The sequence below is a fragment of the Diabrotica virgifera genome, chromosome 2, assembly GCF_917563875.1.
Source record: "Diabrotica virgifera virgifera chromosome 2, PGI_DIABVI_V3a".
NCBI classification, from domain to species: domain Eukaryota; kingdom Metazoa; phylum Arthropoda; class Insecta; order Coleoptera; family Chrysomelidae; genus Diabrotica; species Diabrotica virgifera.
In genome coordinates this window covers 111,326,845-111,349,044 of record NC_065444.1, presented here as the reverse complement: position 1 = coordinate 111,349,044, position 22,200 = coordinate 111,326,845, and the positions used below count along the sequence as shown (strand labels likewise).

General features: G+C 32.0%; 1 protein-coding gene across 1 annotated transcript; it reads right to left on the bottom strand.

The window, feature by feature from the left end:
- Nucleotides 1–1,315: 1,315 nt before the first annotated feature.
- LOC114329687 (uncharacterized) lies at nucleotides 1,316–13,750 on the bottom strand. The gene is made up of 3 exons (XM_028278873.2): nucleotides 13,502–13,750; nucleotides 5,813–6,034; nucleotides 1,316–1,781 (listed from the first exon to the last, which is right to left on the bottom strand). Exons 1-3 carry the CDS (start codon nucleotides 13,554–13,556, stop codon nucleotides 1,558–1,560), a joined length of 501 nt encoding a protein of 166 aa, XP_028134674.1. The 5' UTR covers nucleotides 13,557–13,750; the 3' UTR covers nucleotides 1,316–1,557.
- Between the last annotated feature and the right edge of the window lie 8,450 nt (nucleotides 13,751–22,200).

Below are 22,200 nucleotides of genomic sequence, written 5' to 3'. Positions count from 1 at the left end.
TATTTTTTAAGCCGGACCTGGATTTTTTACAATTGTAAATAAATTAATTTATTGTACACCTTAAATGATATTTGCTTGCCAAATATAAAATAAATATACAGTGTGTTCAAAAAGTTATGAACCAATTAAGAAAATGGCAAAATAGATAAAACACCCAGTATCTTTGTTATTAATGGAGTAAGGCCCATTAAGTATGGTATTTTTGAGATCGCCTAAGTGTCCTCTTTCTACAGTTAACGTATGTTACTTTACCAATGAAACACCCTGTATATATAATCTTTATCCCTTCTACTCTGAGGTGTAGGAATCTGTTTCTGATTCTTTCATTCTCTTTTGTTTTTCGCAAATTTCTTCCATATCTTTCTGTTCTCTGTTAGTTTTTTGGCATCGTTCCATGTTTTAATTAGAATTAGAAATATGCTTTATTGTCATGAAAAATTTAACAATTTTATAGACAAAGCTTACAAGAATCATAAATAAAAACAATAACAAATATTGTTGTTCCCCTCTTTTCCAAAATATCTGTTATTACTGCATTCCACTATTTCCTTGGTCTACCACGTTTTTTCCTTTCTATATTTCTATTTCCCAGATTCTTTTGACAGGCATATTATCACTCATTCTTTGAAGGTGTCCTCACCAACCCAGCTGTCTTTCTTCTATAAGTATAAGTTTCTAATGGTTCTATTTCTAATTGTTCTCTTATTTTTATATTCTTAACTCTATCTCTTCTTGTCACTCCCATTACTCCTCTTAGATATTTCATTTCTATTGCCTGCAGTTTACTTTTATCCCTTTTTGACAATATCCATGATTCACATCCGTATGTGAGTACAGAGTACAGGTCTATACACAGTTTTGTATAGACTCATTTTCGTTTTTCTTGATATTTCTCGTCTATTTGCAAATTTACTGTTTATTGCATATTATAGCCTATTTGTTTTTTGTATCCTATAATTTATATCTATTTCTTGTTTTCCGGTTTCTTCAATTATTACACCTAGGTATTGATATTTACTGACTTGCTCTATTTCTACTCCATCTATTTGCATGTTTATCCTTTTCCTATTTCTATCTATTACCATTGTCTTTGTCTTACTCTTATTTAATTTCATACCGTATTTTGTTAATACCTCATTCCATATTATCAAGCTTTCTCTTAGGTCTTTCTCGTTTCCTGCTGTAATAACCACATCATCCGCAAATGCACATTCTGTCATCTCTATTGGTTCTAATTTCCTATATCCTATGTATATTGGTTTAGTTCTTTGTTTCGTTTCTCTTAGAGTAGTAGTTGTATGAAATTAAAAATATGTTTAAAAAGTTATGTTTTAATTATTTTAACAACCAGAAATCATCCTTAGGTTTGACTTACATTTGATAAATAAACCAGTATATAAATTTATTAAACATTACAAAAAACTATTAAAGTTTATTTAAAAAATAACTTAATATACAAACTAATATATAAAATACTATATTTTACAAGTTTTGATCTAATTTATTTGTACCCCGAGTTGATTTTATGTATAAGAATGTATATAATATAAAAATATTCTAACGCAGCAATGATCCAAACAAATAAAAAACCGTCACAAGAAAAGCTGAAAAGCTCCACCTGGGTGCAGAATTGCATAAATCGCCGTCACAGGTTTGACACGATAACACTGTTCCAACAAGCGCTCCGATACTCTGTCGTACAGCTTCACAGGTGTTTTGGCCATTGATGGTCCTTGGTGAACAAGTCCTTACTGTAAATGTGTAGTTCGAAGCAAGTTTGCCTAAAAGGAATTAAAAAATTACGTAACTACTGATATTGTTCGTCCGCTGTAACTTTTCCCCTGCGTCAAACAAATTAAGTCGAAACGTAAAGTGAAACGATCGTCGATGTGTATATACATTTGGTATACTGTATACTATACTACATACATCGACGTACGTTTCATTTTATGTTTTGACTTAAGGCCATCGGTACATAATTCGCAAATATTTTACGGCTCTCCCTACTTTTTATGTCATTACACGGTAAATTACGTGTAGTAAAATTCTCACTGGTATGGATATGTAAACTTTACTTGACAATGTCATCAGTAACTTTAAATATGGCTTTTGAATGTTCTTGGATAACTGTTACTTGTATAATTAATTGCCTTAATTATTAATTCAGTTAATTAATATGATAATCTATTCACTAACTATGTATTCAGTGATTGTAATAATGTATCTAATGTACAACAAAAACTAATAATTAATCGAAAAAAGAGAGAAAAAGTGGATAAAGTGATTTTTTAATAATATATTGTTACTATAAAACGCTTACAATTTTGAACATCTTTAACAACAAAATACTTAGATCACTGAATATATCCTGGTGTATTCTCTGCTTGAATCTTCCATAAATAATAAACAATAAATAACTTTTTATTAAGTTCACATCTTAAATCAGTTATTTATCAAATACACTATCAATATTATTTAATCAACATCTCAAAATATTCCCGATGTCATGTCAAATACCTATTTAAAATTGTCACTGTCTGACTGACAATATGCTGACAATTTTTTATTCGACTGAGTGCGTTGTATGACAAAGATAGATTTGGAAAATATTATCACCCACTTTGTGTTAATTTTTTTCGAATCCTGAAAAAACCAATAAATATTTTTGAAAAATTTAAACGCAGAATGAAAGACTAAATTATTACCGAGGGCCGAAAGTCCCTTAGAATAAATAAAGAGTTTATTTTGAATGAGATATTTGAAATTAAAAATCACATTAAATTTTCTCTTAGTTTTTCACCCCTGCAACTTATTAAAATAAAAATTACCTATAGAAGTTCTCAGGGACTTTCGGCCCTCGCTAATAACGTAATCTTTCATTCTGCGTTTAAATTTTTCAAAAGTACTTATCAGTTTTCTCAGGATTAAAAAAAAATGAATCCCATTTGAATAGCATTGGAGCAGAATCTACGTACCCATCCCCTTAATTTGTTTGAAAATTAATCGTGACGCATGGAATAAGTTATAGCGGACGAACAATATTTTACGATTAAGTTTATTTGATACTATGTAGTTTTCCAATTAATCAACATCTATTATATTTTATTAACTACAATAGTTATAAAATAAACAAAAAGGAAAAGTAATGTCTGGTGCAAATTAATTGGACCACAGTCTTAAAGAGACCCATAAAATCTCTTCTATAATCTGTCCTGGAAATTTTATTTTCAAGTTTGTGTTGAAAAAATAATATAATACATACATTATATTATTTTTTCAACACAAAAAATAATATAATATATTATTTTTTCAACACAAACTTGAAAATATAATTTCCAGGACAGATTATACAAGAGATTTTATGGGTCTCTTTAAGAGTGTGGTCCAATTAATTTGCATATTATGAAATTAGCCGAGTGATTTAATTTACTTGCTAGTTAAAACGTTTCCAGGGAAATTTCTATCTAACCATTTACGAAATTTCATTATTGCGGCTCACCACAAAGGAATTTCTGGACACAAAATTGCTCACAATTTAAATATTCCTCAAGAAATTGGGAGAAATATCATATTGATTCCTGAGACCTGAGCTATTGCCGCCACCGTCAATAATTACACTAGTCAACAAAAAAACTAATCTAATATACTAGACTCACTGATAATGGTTTGATAGGACTGACACTTGTACTCTTGCAATATCCTCTTTACGTCGTTGTCGTTCGCCTATCTGCTCTAGCGAAGTATCCCGCTCACTTTCATTTAGTTGTAGCTAGATGTGTTACAATGTCTTCTACATTACCTTTTCTACGCATCTGTTCGTTGCTTACCCTATCTCTCCGGCTTATGGCCAACAATGACCATTCCTTTTTACGTTGCATAACTTGTAATTTACCTGCAGATGTCTTTGTGAGAGTAAGTAAATCTGCGCCATATGTAGGAACAGGCAGGAGCCACTGACTTCTGTTTAAGCTAATAGATACATCACTTTTAAAAAAAGCACCCAGTCCTTCATATGCTGCCCGTCCCAGGAGTTATTCTCCTTATCAGATCGGCAGCTTGATTATCTCTGCTTACTTTTATTATATGACCGAGGTATATTTAGCTGCCAAAAACTTCAATTTAGACATCTTCTGCCTTTAAATGGTGGCTCGGAACCAAACTCATTATAATTTTTGTCTTTTTTGGTAATTAATATTCTGACCAACCTTACATGCTGCGTCGTTGAGTTCATTTAACATATCACTAGCAATTTTCTGGTCATCTGAAATAAGGACAATATAATCTGCGTACCTCGCCAGACGATTCTCGTAGGTGACGAAGCATCTCGCCATCGATATTTTTATTCTTCTATGATTCCTCTATTTTTCCATCCACAGACATTAAAGCATGTTCAAGTACGGCGATAAACAACTTTGGTGACATTATACCTATAATTGATTCAATACTATTGCAGTGCTTTTTAGAAGTGCGGGTAATTCAATGGTACAGTTTGTTAAATCTAGAAATAAGTTTGAAAATCTTGCAATCGCCATATTATGGCATTGTGGCGATTGTAGGGTTTTCAAACTTGTTCCTTGGTTAGACAAACTGTACCAAAAACTTTATGGAAGTATAAAAACGTTATAAATAGGGGTATTATTTAGTCCATAGATATTTTAATCAAACATTTATGGACTATAAGTGGTCACTTGAACCGTCGTTGTTGGAGCGAAAACCAGCCTTTTCTCTTGGCTGATACAGTTCAAATTTTGTTTTTAATTGGCCTACAATTCATGGCCACGTTCATGGTCACCCTCTTTATGCAGAAGAATTGGTAATTTAAAAGGTATTTTTGACTATATAAGCAGATATTGAAGAGGTCTGGGATTTTATTTAGAAGAGAAGTTCCCCCAATTTCTATGGTCTCTATAACTATTCTGTCATCTCCTGGAGTCCTTTCATTTTTTTTTAATACAAACCCTGGGTTTGTACTTTTTGTCGATGGTCGATTAATTATTTAGATTTATGTTGTTTTGACTTTCAAACCAGGCAAAACTAACTGTCATTATTTTATTATTACCAATGTAATTATCAAGACTTTATTGAAAAAACTAAGAAAAAACTAAGTTTTGAAAATGGTTATTCATTTTTGACTTATTTTTTGCTCTTGTGATTGAAGTAAATAATAGGATGAAAATCAGTTTCATATTGTTATTGTTAATTCAAATATCGATCCATAAAATATAATATATATCTAATGGCCGGTTTCACCAACGACAAATAGTAGTTTATTCGATGAATAAAGTTATTTGACCAATAAACTGACACTACTTCTACGTTTCACTAACGTCAAATAATATTCTATTTTAAAATAAGTATTTACTCTTCGAATAAATTGACAAGATAATTTCGCTTTAAATATTATCGTGTGCTTACAAAAAAAAGGCACTAAGTCAAAAATTTTAAGTTTTGAGGTAAATAGATTTGAAAGTTTGAACACTGATGATAATTCATACAGACTTAATAAGCTATTTGAGATATTAAATATTTAAATATTATTTTAAGAGTATATCAAATAGCTTATTATGTCTGTAATGAATTATCATTAGTGTTCAAAGTTTTAAATCCATTTATCTCAAGATTTAAAATTTTTACTTAGTGCCTTTTGGTGGTAAGCCCAAGTTATAGTCTATAACAAAGAACATTTCTTAAATTAGTTTTAAATTATCAAAATTTTACCAAAACACAAAAAAAAATTTTTATTCGACAAATTATTCATTGATTTATTTGTTGTTGGTGAAACCGGCCCTAAGAGGTATCTAAGGGTACTTACTATCCACTACATATTTGGTGCAAACAAAGTCGGTGTCCGAACTATACAGAGTACTATATTTATTGAATAGACTATCACCACCACCATTAATTCCTTCAACGTCTGTTGATCTATAGCTGTTAAAATTGGTGCAGTTTTGGATCAGAGCGTTTTTGGAATTGAAAGGATCATTACAACTTTGATCCTTGCATGCCCAGCATTTCGATACAGCGAAAACTGTAGCTATAAAACAAAGAATTTTAATAATTAGAATGAATTACAAAAAATACAAGATCCTTTGTAAAAGGTATATTTAAAAGAACCCAATAAGGGTTACATCACAAAACAAAACGTTTTCGGATTAAAAAGTAATCCATCATCAGTGTTAAGCCAATAGCATGCATGCGTGAGCCACCAAAAGTTATGTGTAAGAACCCTTTAAAAGTTTCAAGATCTTAAATGATACTACATATTTTTAATAAAACAGAAGGTTGTTGCAAATATTACTGGATATAACCCAGGGCAACACAGGACTCTAACCCACGTGGATGTGATATACAAGGAATGAACCTCACATATTGAAAATTGAGTGTCAACTTTGACACTCAATTTTCAATATGTGAGGTTCATTCCTTGCATATCACATCCACGTGGGTTAGTGTCAACAGTTGACACTCAATTTTCAATATGTGAGGTTCATTCCTTGCATATCACATCCACGTGGGTTAGAGTCCTGTGTTGCTCTGGGTTATATCCAGGAATGTTTGCAACATCTTGCAACGTTTTGTTTTGTGATGTCACCCTTATTGGGGTCTTTTAAATATACAAAAACAATAAATGCTGTATAAAAGGTATATTTAAAAAAACCCTCAAAAGGGCCACATCAATTCACATAACTAGTTTTCGACTGGTTTACCAGTCATCATCCACTTGCCGTCAAACTTCCAACATGTGAACAAGTCACACCCAAATTTCAGATGTTACCTAGGGCAAATTAAATTATATTTTAAACATCAAGGCTTAAGGTAGCTTTTAATACTTATGTTTCCTTAACGGACTACTTGAAATGGGCTTTGACCCACATATTTTTGTAAAATAGCATTTTGGTGGCTAACATGTACATTGCACGTAAGCACTGATGATGACTGGTAAACCAGTCGAAAACTAGTTATGTGAATTGATGTGGCCCTTTTGAGGGTTTTTTTAAATATACCTTTTATACAGCATTTATTGTTTTTGTATCACATGGTATACAGCCAACTACAGGAAAATTTTTTCCTTGTGGATTTTTAAATATACCTTTTACAAAGGATCTTGTATTTTTTGTGATTTATGGTATACAGCCAGCTACAGGAATTTTATTTTCCTCGTGGATTTTTAAAATGAACTATTCAGGTGAATTATTAGTACTTATAGAATATTGCAGATAGTTGGAGTAGAATACTACAGTCAAAAACTACAACTAATTAGGAATATATATAAAATTATAAAATGTAATTACTAATATTCTCCTCTTCTTTTTTACTTCGCGACAGTCGCAAAAAGGATCAATAGTCGAATTAAAAAAGGAATGTTGAAGGATTCAAAAACCCAACAAACAGACAAGAATATTAAAATGTTCTCCATATAGAACTCAACTTAACAGAAAGAAAGATCCTACAGGGGAGGACTGAAGACAATTAAAAACAATAATACAGTAAAACCTCCGTTAACCGAAACCTATTTAACCGAAACATCGTTTAACCGAAATGGCTATATATAGCTACAAAACATCGTTGTCAAAGGAAAACACAAAAGAAAATACAAGATTAAAAGAAACATTTTAAAACCATATTCATTTTCCTTAATTTTATTGCTTGGTTCTGTATTTACTTACATATTAAAGAAAACATTGCGAAATCACCTCATAGAATTTTTTAAAACTAAGTTTGACCAAGAATACTATGTGCCTAATTTGATACAAGAAGAATACAAAAAACAGTGTTACTTTTAACCGAAAATCTTGTTATCCGAAACGGCCTCCCCTCCCAGTTATTTTGGTTAACGGAGGTTTTACTGTAATTGAATATTCAGAGAAAATTATCAGAAATGTTAAAAGGCAACGACATGCGGAATGGTATGATGATAAATGCAGACCTCTAGGAGAGCAAAAAAGGCAAGCTAAACTTAACCAACTTCAAAGAAACACAACAAATAGCAGGAAAATTTGTAACGAAAGAGAATACAGTCTACTGGAATATGCAGAAGAAAGAAAAGAGATTTTTCGAAAAAGCAAGTACAAGAAATCCTAGAGCATAACAATAGACACGAAAGAAGAAAATTCTATAAAAGAATAAAATAAAGCACATAGTCGCTTACACTAAAATTAACGATATGCAAAGACACTGACGAAAAACTACTAAAAGAGAAACAAAACATTATAAGAAGATGGCAAGGATACTTTGACAAAAACCTTAACGCACACAAAAAAAATTAACAATAGGAATATAATATACGACGGAACAGTACCTTGAAAATCTGATTTATGAAGAAGTGGTTAAGATAATAAATAAACTGTAAAACTATAAAACAATTAAGTGCCAGGGTCACATGAAATTTTGACAGAATTATTAAAACATCTTCTGCTTCAAGTGCCATCTCCGCCACTGAATAATACACTCTGAAAAGTATATTTGATGTACATCCGTACCATTATCTCAGGTTGCGTAGCCATGATATTCTACGCTCTCCTATACTTCTTTTTCCTTGGACCTTTCCCTGCATAACGAGTTGGAGCAATTTGTATCTCTCTCTACTTCTAATATATGTCCGACATATTCCAATTTTCTGGTCTTGATTGTATTTATGACTTCCATTTCTTTATTCATCTTTCTCAGAACCTCTTTGTTTGTGACGTGTTCTGTCCATGATATTTTTAGAATTCTTCTATACACCGATACACCCACAACTCGAGGGATTTCAGTTTTTTCGTTGATGCCGCATTTTAGGTCCAAGCTTGCATTCCATAAAACGATGTAGAGAAAACGTAGCACTTAGCCCACTTTACTCTTAGTTCCAGCTATAAATCTCTTGTGTCCAGAAACTCTACCGACAAACGAAGACAGGAGATTATTCAGATAATTTTAAGACAATTTAGATCAATTCACCCAGTACGGAAGTGCGTCCTAAAGGAGCTAGAGCTCTTTGAAAATGGCGTCTTGTAATTAGTTTTTCTTAAGTACCTCCAGAACGCTTTAATTTAGATAAAAGAAAATCGGTAGGTATATTTATCTTCCAGGGATAAATCGATTCCATTCATTACGACTTTCTAGTACCGATCATAGGATCATAGTCTGTTTTGGGTAGGGCAAGGGTTATTTTATCACATAACTTTTTTGACTTTAAGTTTTAGGCATTTTTGATACTGGATTATTAAATTGTGAGGTGTTCTAGTATTAAAAGGTACTCTTGCTTTAAGTCGGTAGGACATACGGTTTTCTAGAAAAATCGATTTGAAAATTTTTCGTTTTTTGAATCTGAAAAAAAATTGAAAAACATTTTAAAAAAAATCTGTGTATATTACCAACTTAAATCAAGATAAACTTTTAGTACTAAAATACCTTATAACTTAATAATCTATAGTCAAAAATGCTTAAGAATTAAAGACAAAAATGTTATGCGATAAAATAACCGTTGACCTACCCAAAAACGGATGCATATGAGCCGTACTAGAAATTCGCAATTAATGAAATCGATTCATCTCTGAAATATAAATCAACGTACCAGTTTTCGGATTTCTAAATAGTTTTTTTTTAATTTTTTTTGGAAATTCAAAAAAAGAAAAATTTTCAAATCGATTTTTCTAGAAAACGGTGTATCCTATCGACTTAAAGCAAGAGTACCTTTTAGTTGTAGAATACCTCACAATTTAGTAATAATAAAGAGTCAAAAATGCTTAAAAATTAAAGATAACAAATTTATGCGATAAAATGACTGTTGCTCTACCCAAAACGTACGCCTATGACCGGTATTAGAAATATTCGCAATGCATGGAATCGATTTACCCCTGGAAGATAAATAGGTGTACCAATTTTCGTTTTTTTCAATAGAACCGTTCTGGAGTTATTTAAGAAAAACCAAGAGCCTCTAGCTCCATTAGGAAGCATTTTCGGACTAGGTGAATTGGGTTAAAACATCTTAAATTTATCTGAGGAATCTCCTGTCTTCGTTTGTCGGTAGAATTTCTGGACACCCTGTATAAGAAAGAGATTAGAAAAAATGCCAGAATTATAGGCCAATTACATTGCTAAATGTAGTATACAATTTTAATGAAATTTTGGAAATAGCCTCCCCTTATCTCCTAATTCAAAGTCTACCCTATATACTATGGCGATTTTATCTTGGGGGTGGTTACCACCCCTTCGAGGGGGTGGAAAATTTTTTGATCAAAATCACGGTGGTCAAAAAAGTGGCTAGAGTACCTAATTCTAAGCAAAAACTGTTCTATAATTTTATTTTTGAAAACTCAATACCTTTTTTTCGTTATTCGTTTATTTCGTGTTGAATTCGTTATTCGTGCTTGAAAATTGTCCATTTTCACTGAAAAATGACACCGTTTCGGACGGTTTTTTGAGAATACCTTAAAAAATATGCATCGAACTAAAAAACTGTATGAAACATTTCTGTAGCTCATAAAAAACAAAGAGATTCGTTCCTTCATAAATCTTGTAGTTGTAATACAAAACGAGATGTGGTACCTAGATGAAAAGAGTTTGTCCTTTTTGGTGCTTGCTTAAATTGGTGTATCTGTGTTCAACTTGAAATAATAAAGAAACGGTAAATTTTAGGTGTATAATGCAACCAATACCTTTTATAGTGCTTGAAAAGACCTTTAAAATGAGCAATATTAAATGTCGATTACGTTCAAACTAAGCGAGATATGTTGCAACAAAATTGATTTATAATGTTTTTTAAGAGAAAATGAGAAATATATTTTTTCTACGAGCGTGCAAAAATGTCTACTTTCGCGCACGCATTTTAGTTTAGAAAGTTTTACTTTTCCGCACGCGTGTTACTTTTCCGCACGCGGTTTACTTTTCCGCACGCGGTTTTTACTTTTCCGCACGCGTATCCACCGTCATGGAAACCAAGATCGTCGTCATGCTAACTAATTATATTGAAAGTTTGGTTTTGACAACATTGTCAAAGAATTAAGTCAACTTTTTAACAATTTTATTATTATCAAATACAAAATATGTAATTTTAATTATATTTATTTATTATTTACAATGTTTATATTGAACGTACAACTGAATCCTACGCTTTTTTCTTCAAATATGCTGTTAACTTAAAATAATCGCCTATATTGACATTTTTTCAATTTTTAATACTGACTTGAGCATGGAATAGCGGGACCACAAAGTGTTTGGTTTGCAGATTTTGGATAGACTAATAAAATAAGCCAAAAACACTTCTTCTTTCAAGCTATTTACACTTTTTTATTTACACCAACTCATAAAAATATTGTATTCTTTCTTGTACCTGTTTGCTGATTTTTCCGGTAACAAATTAAGATAATTGACAACGTCGAGGATAGATGGAGGTAGTTCTTCGTCACTTGATGCCATCTAAATCACTGAATTATTTTTTAATTCGTAAGTAAAGATAAATTTTAAAGTGTGTGACGTGCTTCTTGACAATAATTGCTTTGTTTGACATCGTTGCTATGCCTTTAAAATATTAAAACCTGTACATAACAGGTATTTAGGCACCGCATTGAATTTAATTCGGTGTTATTAGATCGTCGTCATGCTAACCAATTAAATAGAAAGTTTGGTTTTGACAACCTTGTCAAAGATTTAATTTGTGTATGTATTTTTATATTAATTCAATTAATTGATTAAGATTTGGTCATTTTTAAATGCTCGTAGAAAAAATATTGTTCCTAACTCTTGCAGAAAGTCTCTTTTCCGCACTCGACTGCTTGCCGAACTCCGCTGCGCTTCGTTCGGCAAACTGCAATCGCGTGCGGAAAAGTATGACTTTCTGCACTTGTTAGGAAAATAACTATAACCACTCATCCACCAGAATTTACATGCATCGTTTTCCTTCTACAATACCTTATAGTATCACTTCTATGTTCAAAAAGTTGGACGTGTTTAAAATGAATGTTTTTTGAAAAAAAAATATAAGATCAAATTTTAGAGAGCATTTTTAAATTTTCTTAAAAATCCTCCTTTTTCTCCATGTAACTCGAAAATGTTAAGAGATACAGTAATAAAAAACAAAAAGAAAATGTTTATCTAAAAACCCTACATTTGTATGGTATCTTTTTTCGAAAAATTTTCGAGATGCGAAAATTTGGTATCATTTTCGAGTTACATGGAGGAAAAGAAAGATTTTTAAGAAAATTAAAAAAGCGGTCCATAATTTAATTTAATTTTTTTCAAAACCATTCATTTAATCCATTCAAATTTTTGAACATAGAAATGACACTATCATAAAAGCTATTGTAGAAGAAAAACAATGCATTTAAATTCTAGTGGATGAGGGGTTAAATATTAAATATACCTACTTCTCACTTTTTCTTAAAATACAATAGTCGTCAATAATTTTTGCAGCATATCTAACTTAGTTTTAACGAAATCGACATTTAATATTGCTAATTATAAAGTACTTTTCAAGCACTACAAAAGGTATTGGTAGCATTATACACCTAAAATGACCGTTTCTCTGTTATTTCATGTTAAATAAATACATCGATTTGAGCATGTACCAAAAAACAAACTTTTTCAGCTACTATATCTCTTTTTGTATTATAACTAGAAGGTTTTCTCTTTGTTTTTTTCTAAGCTACAAAAATGTTTTTTATAGTTTTTAGTCAGATGCATAGTTTTTGAGGTATTCGCAAAAAACCTTAGAAAAGATGTTACGTTTCAATGAAAATGGCCCATTTTTAACCACGAATAACTCAAAAAGTATTGACTTTTCAAAAATATATATAGAACAGTTTTTGCTTAGAATTAGTTTCTCTAGCTACTTCCGTGGATATTTTAACTAAAAAATTTCCCACCCCCGAGAAGGGGTGTATATAGGGTAGACTTTGAATTAGGAGACACGTAGAGACTATTCCCAAAATTTCAATAAAATCCATGTAGTAGGATATAATTTGGAGGGAAAAAGACCCCCATAAAATTTTTGTGGGATGCACAAATTTCACTATAATTTTTTTTAAGATGTTCCTGTCATAAGAATGCCACATGTCCATTTTCACTAAAAAATCTCTAATAGTTTTCGATATGTTGGAAAAAATTAATTTTCATTTTGTAACTTCAAAGGGCTGTAATTTTTTTATGTGTACATTTGTACTAAGGTAAGTTAGGTTCAATCAACCCATTTTTAACCCCAGAATTTGCGGTATTATTTATGACCAATCTTTTTGGGACTATTTTTTGGGACCCTGTAGAGACTATTTAGATGTAAGATTGAGCGCAAAAGTGGTATACAGAGTTTATTTTATAGTTTCCAGTTTTTTCTAAAGAAAAAGGATAACCTCGTCGAAGAAATATAATAAAGAGGCAAATAGGTCAGTTTAAAACACTAGAGAACAGTCATTATTGGAAAATATCGCTATTAGGAGTAGCAAGTTTGTAATCGTTTATTAAAATTCACGGTAACCTAAAGATCAGAAAACTAAGATTGAGGCTATAGTTTTTTGTCTACAAAACTTACCAAATTCAAATACGCACAGTATTAAAACAGAAACTCCAATTGTTGCCGAACCCATATTTGTTAAACTAAATTTAAATAACAGCACTTCACCTGATGATCTATTACAACTAAGAATTGATAACAATAGATCGGGTTGGTTTTTATAGGTAGAACCTACCCAATATCTAAAACAAATAAAACATTTAATATTTTATGTGGTATAATAACGGATGTTAACTTTCGATAACAAGATTAAAAGTACCGATCCAACCTTAGTTAGAAACTCGATTAATCAGAGCTATGTTAAAAGATCGTTACTCACTAAAATTCTTCAATATCTATTTATATTAAATGCGTACCATATTTAAGGAATCTATTTTATTAACAATAATATTACTAGTCTAGGCGCCAGAAGGGTCACCGTGTCCTTTTCAATTCTGATGGACAAACTCAACGGTTTCTTATGGATTTTTGGCTGCTGATTACGAATTTCGAGGGTGGATTTTGATCCGAGTGGTCAAAAAATTGTTAAAACAGTTTAATTGTTTATAAATTGTTTATAAGGCTCCGGATCATAAACTAAAAGCGATAAAACATAATGTTTCAAATAAAATTTGTTCGTTAATAAAAAACGAAGAAAAACGATTACTAAACTTAAATCCAACAATTATAACTCAAGATATTGTAAAATTAGTGCACAGTGCAAATTGCAAATTGCAAAAGAAGTATTTTTCGAAGCTTTATCGATCGTAACTCGACTTCTACGCATGCCAATGAGCCTTAGAGCATCTCATTTTAAAGAATCATTAATAGGCTTCCAAACAAAGTTTGTTAGATTACTTGATCTTTATTTCTTTTAAAGTTATATCCGTTTGCAGTTATGATTTTCTTAAAAAAAATTGTACATTGATTTGTTTGTAAAGATTTCAAGTAAATTTGAGCTGTAAACATTTATACTTTAATTACAAATAATGATAGAAGAACTCAAAAGAAATAATTTGAGCTTAAGAAAATGTTCGTAAGTTTATTTTTGGTCAAGATATTGATATTTTAATGGCGCGCTATAAGGCGCAACATCGGCTCACAGTCAAGTATTTTTCGACACTTTATCGATCGTAACTCGGCTTCTACGCATGCAAATGAGCCAATATGTGCTATCCATATAAAAATGGACCTAGTTATTTTGCAGCATCATCATTGCGTATAAAACGAGCATTTATGTTGTGATGACATACACACAATTGACGTGCATTGATGATGCTGCAAAAGAACTAGATCCACTTTATATGGATACTATCCACTAAAAACTGGATATCTATATGATATAGATTATATCTATACCATATAGATAATTAGACTCTGAAGTCCCAGAAAGTTTTAGTTTTACTGCCTACAAGAACAGACTTAGTACCACCATGTAACTGTAAAAATGGCTCTCTAAGAACTTATGCAGATGTAAAAAAGCTGAGATTTCCTGTATATCTCGATTCAGATGCATGAAACAAAAAGTTTGTAAAAATAGTATTAATAAATAATAGGTTTGTTCTAGCATCAGTTTCAAACGGTTTAAAACCATCAGCGAATAGCGGACGAGCGCGAGTAGGCGGGATAGCACTGGTGACCGTATTATGTTCTCTCACTGACCAACTGTTTGCTGACGGTTTCTGACTTGTTTGACTGTTTGCTAGAACAAACCTATTATCAACTTACTTTAGTACTATTTTTGAAATATTAGTTTTTAATGTTTTTTTTTGTCATTTAGTACAAAAAATAGAAGACAAAGTAAATAGAATGAAAGGTGATACGAGGTACAGCATGATGATTTAATTATAAGGATTATATTATACAAGGTGTCTGCGTAACTTGGAACCATATGGGAAACTTTTTTAATATCAATTTTACGAAAAAAAGTCATTTTTTATAAAGTGCTCTGCATAGTCTAAAACCTAATATGCAATCATCAGACATCAAATTTTGTCAACAGTATACGAGGTAGGTATGTTAAAAAATATGAATTTTGCTCAAGAGCAAACTACCTTTATATTTCAAAATATCAAAAAATTGTATTATGGAAAGTTATTTGTAATTAAAAACCATATTCAAATATGCAATAATAGCCTTCTACTTGAAAAAAAAAATTCTGAAATTTTCCTAAATTACCGATTCCGAACATCATTTTTATTTATTAGCCATGTAATAACTCTTTTATTAATAATTTTAGTAAAAAAAGTTATTCTTCATAAAAATCTGTGCATGGTCTAAACCTCAATATGAAATCATCAGTTATCCAAGTTTGTTAATTTTATACGAGGTATGTCAAATAATATGAATTTAGAAAGAATTTAGAAATAATTCTTTCTAAATTCATATTATTTGACACACCTCGTATAAAATTAACAAACTTTGATAACTGATGGTTGCATCTTAAGGTTTAGACCATGCACAGATTTTTATGAAGAATAACTTTTTTTCCTAAAAATGTCTAATAAATAAAAATGATGTTCGGAATCCGTAATTTAGGAAAACTTCAGAATTTTTTTTTTTTCGAGAGAAGGCTGTTATTGCATATTTGAATATGGTTTTTAATTACAAATAACTTTTCATAATAAAATTTTTTGATATTTTGAAATATAAAGGTAGTTTGCTCTTGAGCGAAATTCATATTTTTTGACATACCTCGTATACTGTTGACAAAATTTGATATCTGATGATTGCATCTTAGGTTTTAGACTATACAGAACACTTTATAAAGAATAACTTTTTTTCGTAAAATTGATATTAAAAAAGTTTCCCATATGGTTCCAAGTTACGCAGACACCCTGTAAAATTTTATTAGTATCTTCAAAAATGAAAAACGAAGATAACTAACATATGTTACAGTTCAAGTTGATTCTCAGTTAGAGTTGACTCCAACTAGTTGGAGTCAACTCCAACTGAAACGAGCAGTAAAAGTTGATTTTAAAAATTTAAATCAACTTTTACTAGTTGGAGTTGACTCTTCCTGGATCGATTCAGTAAATGTTGATTATACGAGAATCTCAAGTGCATTTTTGATGAGTGTGCGTTTCTTTGTTTTGACCGTTTCAACTACTTATTAGTATAGTCTGTAACGTCGCCCCCGTTAGGTAAATTATTCTGATTCGATTTTTTGCACAAACTTACTCAAAGAAATACATCCGTATAACAATCCTTATAACAAATACACAGGGTGTGACGCGGTACCGCGGTCGAAAAATTGTTTAACCAATTTTTGTTAACCAAATTCACAAAAATAATTTTTATCTACTCTATCTCATATTATGTAAAATGTAAAGGTTTTATTGTGTGAAAATTGTAAATATAGATAGCAGTACATGAAGGGTTTAAAGTGTGTCTGAAGTAACAATGTATTTTAAATCGGTTTTACTTTTTCGCACTGTTTTTTAGTACACTTTCATATAATTAAACATCCTTAACTTTCGCCTTCGGGAGGAAATCAGACACGCCCTTGCAACGGCAACTGAAATGCTCACAAAACAGCGACCACGGAAGCAAGGATGGATGACAGAGGAAATATTGGATTTAATGGACGTCAACTAAAAAACAACAAATCTGTAGGAAAAGATGAAATACCAGCTGAGTTATTGAAGTTAATCAACGAGGAAAACTTAGACCTTCTTGGACTATTTAATAATGTTTACAATACAGGGACTATCCCTAAAATATGGCTTGAATCAGTCTTCATACCACTGCCTAAAAAGAAGAATGCCAAATTATGCCATGACTTCCGCCTTATAAGAATAGAATATATTATAAAAAATGTGATGAGGTCACCGATCAAGAACAATATGGCTTCAGGAAAGGTATGGGGACACGAGAAACAATATTCTGTCTTCAAACTAAGGCACAAAGATACAAAGATCAGCAAGCAGACATTTTTATCTGTTTCATAGATTTTGAGAAAGCGTTCGATAAGGTGAAGCACAAGACCTTGATAGAAAGAGTGAACGACATCGGAGTCGACAAAAGAGATTCTAAAATTATAGAGGCTATTTATTGGAATCAGACAGCAATCATAAAAACCAATGGTAATACGTCAAGGCCAATTGAAATACAACGAGGTGTTAGACAAGGTTGTGTGCTATCACCCATAATTTTAACGTCAACTCTGAGGTAATATTTGCGAACTCTTTATCGCACTCTTCAGAAGGAATCAGGATAAACGGTCAGAGAGTAAATAATATCCGCTATGCAGATGACACAGTATTAATGACTGATTCGGACCATAGTCTGCAGATACTGTTGGATAGGGTTACTGAGAGTTGTGAAAAAATGGGGATGAAGATCAATACTGCGAAAACCAAAGTTATAAGAATGTCAAGTAACAAAAATTTACCTCTTCCAATAAATATGTGAAACACCAACAGCTTGAATACGTAATCCAGTACAAATATCTTGGTTGCTGGTTCAACAATCAACTTGATTATAAACAAGAAGTCAAGAGCGAGAATAGAGGTAGCCCGACAGGGGTTTATCAAAATGAAAAGCTTATTTTGTAACAGTAGCATTAATATCAGCCTTAGATGTCGTTTTCTGCATTGCTATGTGTGGTCAATACTTTTGTATGGAACGGAAGCCTGGACACAACACAACACTGATGAACAAGTTGGACGCCTTTAAACTCTGGCTTTATAGAAGAGACTTGAAAATACCTTGGACAACCCACACCACCAACGAATATGTTCTGAGGAGAATAGGTACAGATAGGGAGCTGCTAAAAATCATTAAAATCAGAAAAGTTAGCTACCTGGGACACATAATGAGAAACAAAAAGTACCGCCTCACGCAACTGATCATCCAGGGTAAGATTGAAGGAAAACGGGGTCCCGGTAGGCGCCAGATTTCATGGCTTACAAATATCAGAGACTGGACGGGCCTTGATTCAACATCTTTGTTTAGAGCCGCATTGGACAGAGACAAATTTGCCAGTGTAGTCGCTAACCTCCACCAAAGGAGAAAGAACCACAAGAAGAAGAACTTTGGCCTTGTCATGGTGATGGCATGTGAGCAATAAATTACAAAAAAAGTTTTGACAGTTTTGTGGTTTGACAGAAGTTTGAAATTTTAAATGCCAAAATGGTGCAATGGTGCATTTCACTCGCACTCACATTGATAGCTGCGTCAATACGCTCCTAGCACTCATTGTTAATAATTAAAAATAACCGCTTAGTAATAAAATAATAAAAAAATTTCTTCAGTATCTTGTAGGGGGGTCGTTAAAATTCGTATGACAGTAATGACAATAATGACAGATGACTTTTGCATATTGTATACCTACCTAATTACTAAATCTGTAAAGTTTTGATTTATTTTGTATGAATATAATTGCGAAACACTACAGAATTGTACTTTTTGACATAAAATTTATTAATAATAAGATAAATTTTGTACAATATTTTTAATACTTAAAGTAAATAAATTTTAATTTCACTCAAATAAATAATCGATTGCTGCCATTGACCACTTACATTCAATCTCGGTTAATTTGATTAATAATCGCGGCACGTAAAGTAACATTCTTCTTTCAATACAACAAAGTGTTACTTTACTGCCGAAAATGAAGGCAAATGTGTACAATAATGGATGATTTTAGTGACGTTTGGCGATAAACAATGATTTTAAACAAATTCGTTAAAATAATTTTTTCACTTCGTACAAATTTGACTGTTGTCGAGTTATTAGCGACTTAAATTTTGTAAAACGCCAAAATAACCATTTTTAAGGTTTAATAACTCGGTTAAAGATAATTATTGTGAAAATCGAGCGAGCGGCCGTGGAGTAACGGCATAATTGCTGGCCTCATACGCCAGTGTACGTGGGTTCGAGCCCTGCCAAAGACAAACCATTTTCATTTCCAATAATGACACGAGCCGTCTCACCGTGCCTCGGAGAGCACGTTAAGCCTCGGTCCCCCTGGGCTAGTATACATCGACACTAGTTACTTGAAACAAGGTTAAAGATGTAATTGGCGCCGGAACTGTCCGAAAGACAAAAATGCCATACGATATTATATATTATGAAAGTCAGAAACTAAAAAAAATCAAAGATTAAAGCTACCTCTATAAGATCCTGAAGAAATTCTTGTCATTATTTCATTAATAAGATATTATTTTTAATTATCAACAATGAGCGGTAAGCGTGTATTGAGGCGGCCGTCAATGTGAGTGCGAGTGAGATTCACCATTGGACGGCCGGAATGGTGCATCTCTTTAGCACTCACCACTAACGGCCGCCTAATACGCACTTAGCACTCATTGTTAATAATTAAAGATAAAGCTTAGTAATAAAATAGTGACAAAAATTTCTGCTGGATCTTGTAGAGGGGGCTATAAACTTTGGTTTGGTCACTTTCTGACTTTCATAATAATGGATTTTAACCGAGTTATTAAGCCTTGAAAATGGCTATTTTCGCATTTTTCAAATTTTAACTCGACAACAATCAATTTTAGAGAAAAATCACAAAATACCTTTTTTTGCTCAGAATAACCCAAATGATCTAAAAAAATATTGTTCGAAGTGAAAAAATTATTTTTGTGAATTTATCTAAAAAAAATTGTTTAAACAATTTATCGATCAAGGTACTGCCTGGCACCCAGTAGATTTGTCATAAGGACCTCTTTTTGAGTAAGTTTGTACAAAAAATTCGAATCGGAGTAATTTACCTAACGGGGGCGACGATACAGCCTAGACTAATTTGAACATTTTCAGTAACATTTAATTTCTAGAATCGGCTGTTTGTATGAATCAGAATCAACTTTTACCAAATGGCATTGGGAAGAGTATACTTTTCCTAGTTGGAGTCTACTTTTACTAGTAACTGTTGAATATAAAACTTCATTTTATATTTATAATCAACTTTTACTGAAACCAGCCGTTAGAGTTGACTGCAACTAGTTGGAGTCAACTCCAACTGGATAATCAACTTGAACTGTAACATATATACATAGAAATTATAATTTGCATCGAGAAGTTAGCACGTGAACCTTTACGCGGTGAGCAGATCTTGCGCCTCAGAGCGCACTATTAAAATATCGATATCTTGGCCAAAAATTAACTTACAAACATTTTCGTAAGCACAAAATGTTCCTTTTAAGTTCTTATATCATTATTGTTAATTAGTTAATTAAAGTATAAATGGTTATAGCTTAAATTTGCTTGAACCCCTTATAAACAAATTAATGTACAATTTTTTTAAGAAAATTATTACTTCAAATGGGTATAACTGTAATACAAATGAAGATCAAGTAATTTAACAAACTCTATTTAGAAGCTTATTAACAAAGCTTTAAAATGAGACCTTATAAGGCTCATTTTCATGCGTAGAAGCGAGTTACGTTCGATAAAGCTTCGAAAAATATTTATTTTGTAATTGTATTTATTTTGGAATTGCTGGATTTAAGTTTAGTAAACGTTTTTTCCTTTGTTTTTTATTATCGAACAAATTTTATCTGAAACATTCTTTTTTATCTCTTTTAGTTTATGAGCCAGAGCCTTATAAACAATTTAGAAACAATTAAATTGTTTATAACAATTTTTTGACCAATCAGATCGAAATCCACCCTCGAAATTCGTGATCAGCAGCCAAAAATTCATAAGAAACCGTTGAGTTTGTCCATCAGAATTGAAAAGGACATGGTGACCTCTATTTGGCGCCTAGACTATACATCTTAAGAAAAGTTTTTTAATATTCCGAATTTTATTTCTAGAATTTCACATCCTACATAAACTTATTTAGGAAATACAAGCCGAAAGCCATGAATACAATAATAAACCCACGATGGTGCTTTTCATTGATTTTAAGCAGGCTTTCGATTAAGTCAGAAGAAAAGAACTATTCACAGCATTGCAAGATATGGGTGTTTGTCCAAAACTTGTTGGGATGATAAAATTAACTCTAGAACGAACAGCGAATAAAGTTAAAATAGGCGATAGTTCAACAGAAAGCTTTGATGTCAAAGAAGGAATGCGGCAAGGTAATCCATCATCATCTATAATGTTTAACATAATATTGGAAAAGGTTATACAGGAAGCAAATATTAATAAAGCAGGTCTTATATATCATAAGAAGCACCAGAAACTTAGCATTTGCTGACGACCTGATAATATTGGCTAGGAGCAAAGCGGAACTGATGGAAACAGCCAAGAAGCTCGAAGAGAAAGCGGTTACCAAACAATTACATATCAACGAAGAAAAAACAAAATATATCGAATGGTCAAACACACAATTGAATCAAGGTCAATACATAACGATGAAAACAACACAAGGAATCGAATATGAAGAAGTGGAAAGGTTTGGACGTATTTTCACAAGGGACTCTACTATCCAAGGAGAAATATGTGAAAGAATGGTGAGGTAACCGTGCCGTATATGTTCTCAACAGGCTGTTGAAAAGCAAAAATACATATCGAGGAGCAAAGTTAGGAACCTATGAAACCGTAACAAGGTCAATGTTAACTTATGCATCAGAGATAGTGTTGCCCAAATGCAAGACCAAGACGAGACTTAGACAGTCTTGGTCTGGGTCTTGCCCCAGTACACCTGGTCTTGGTCTTGGTCTTGGCATTGTGCTCCCGGTCTTGGTCTTGGTCTTGGTCTTGCAGCAAGAGTCTTGCAAGTCTCGCAGTTGCCCATTAGCCTATTGCATATCTTAGAACAACGTAACAGAGAGGTACATTTTAAG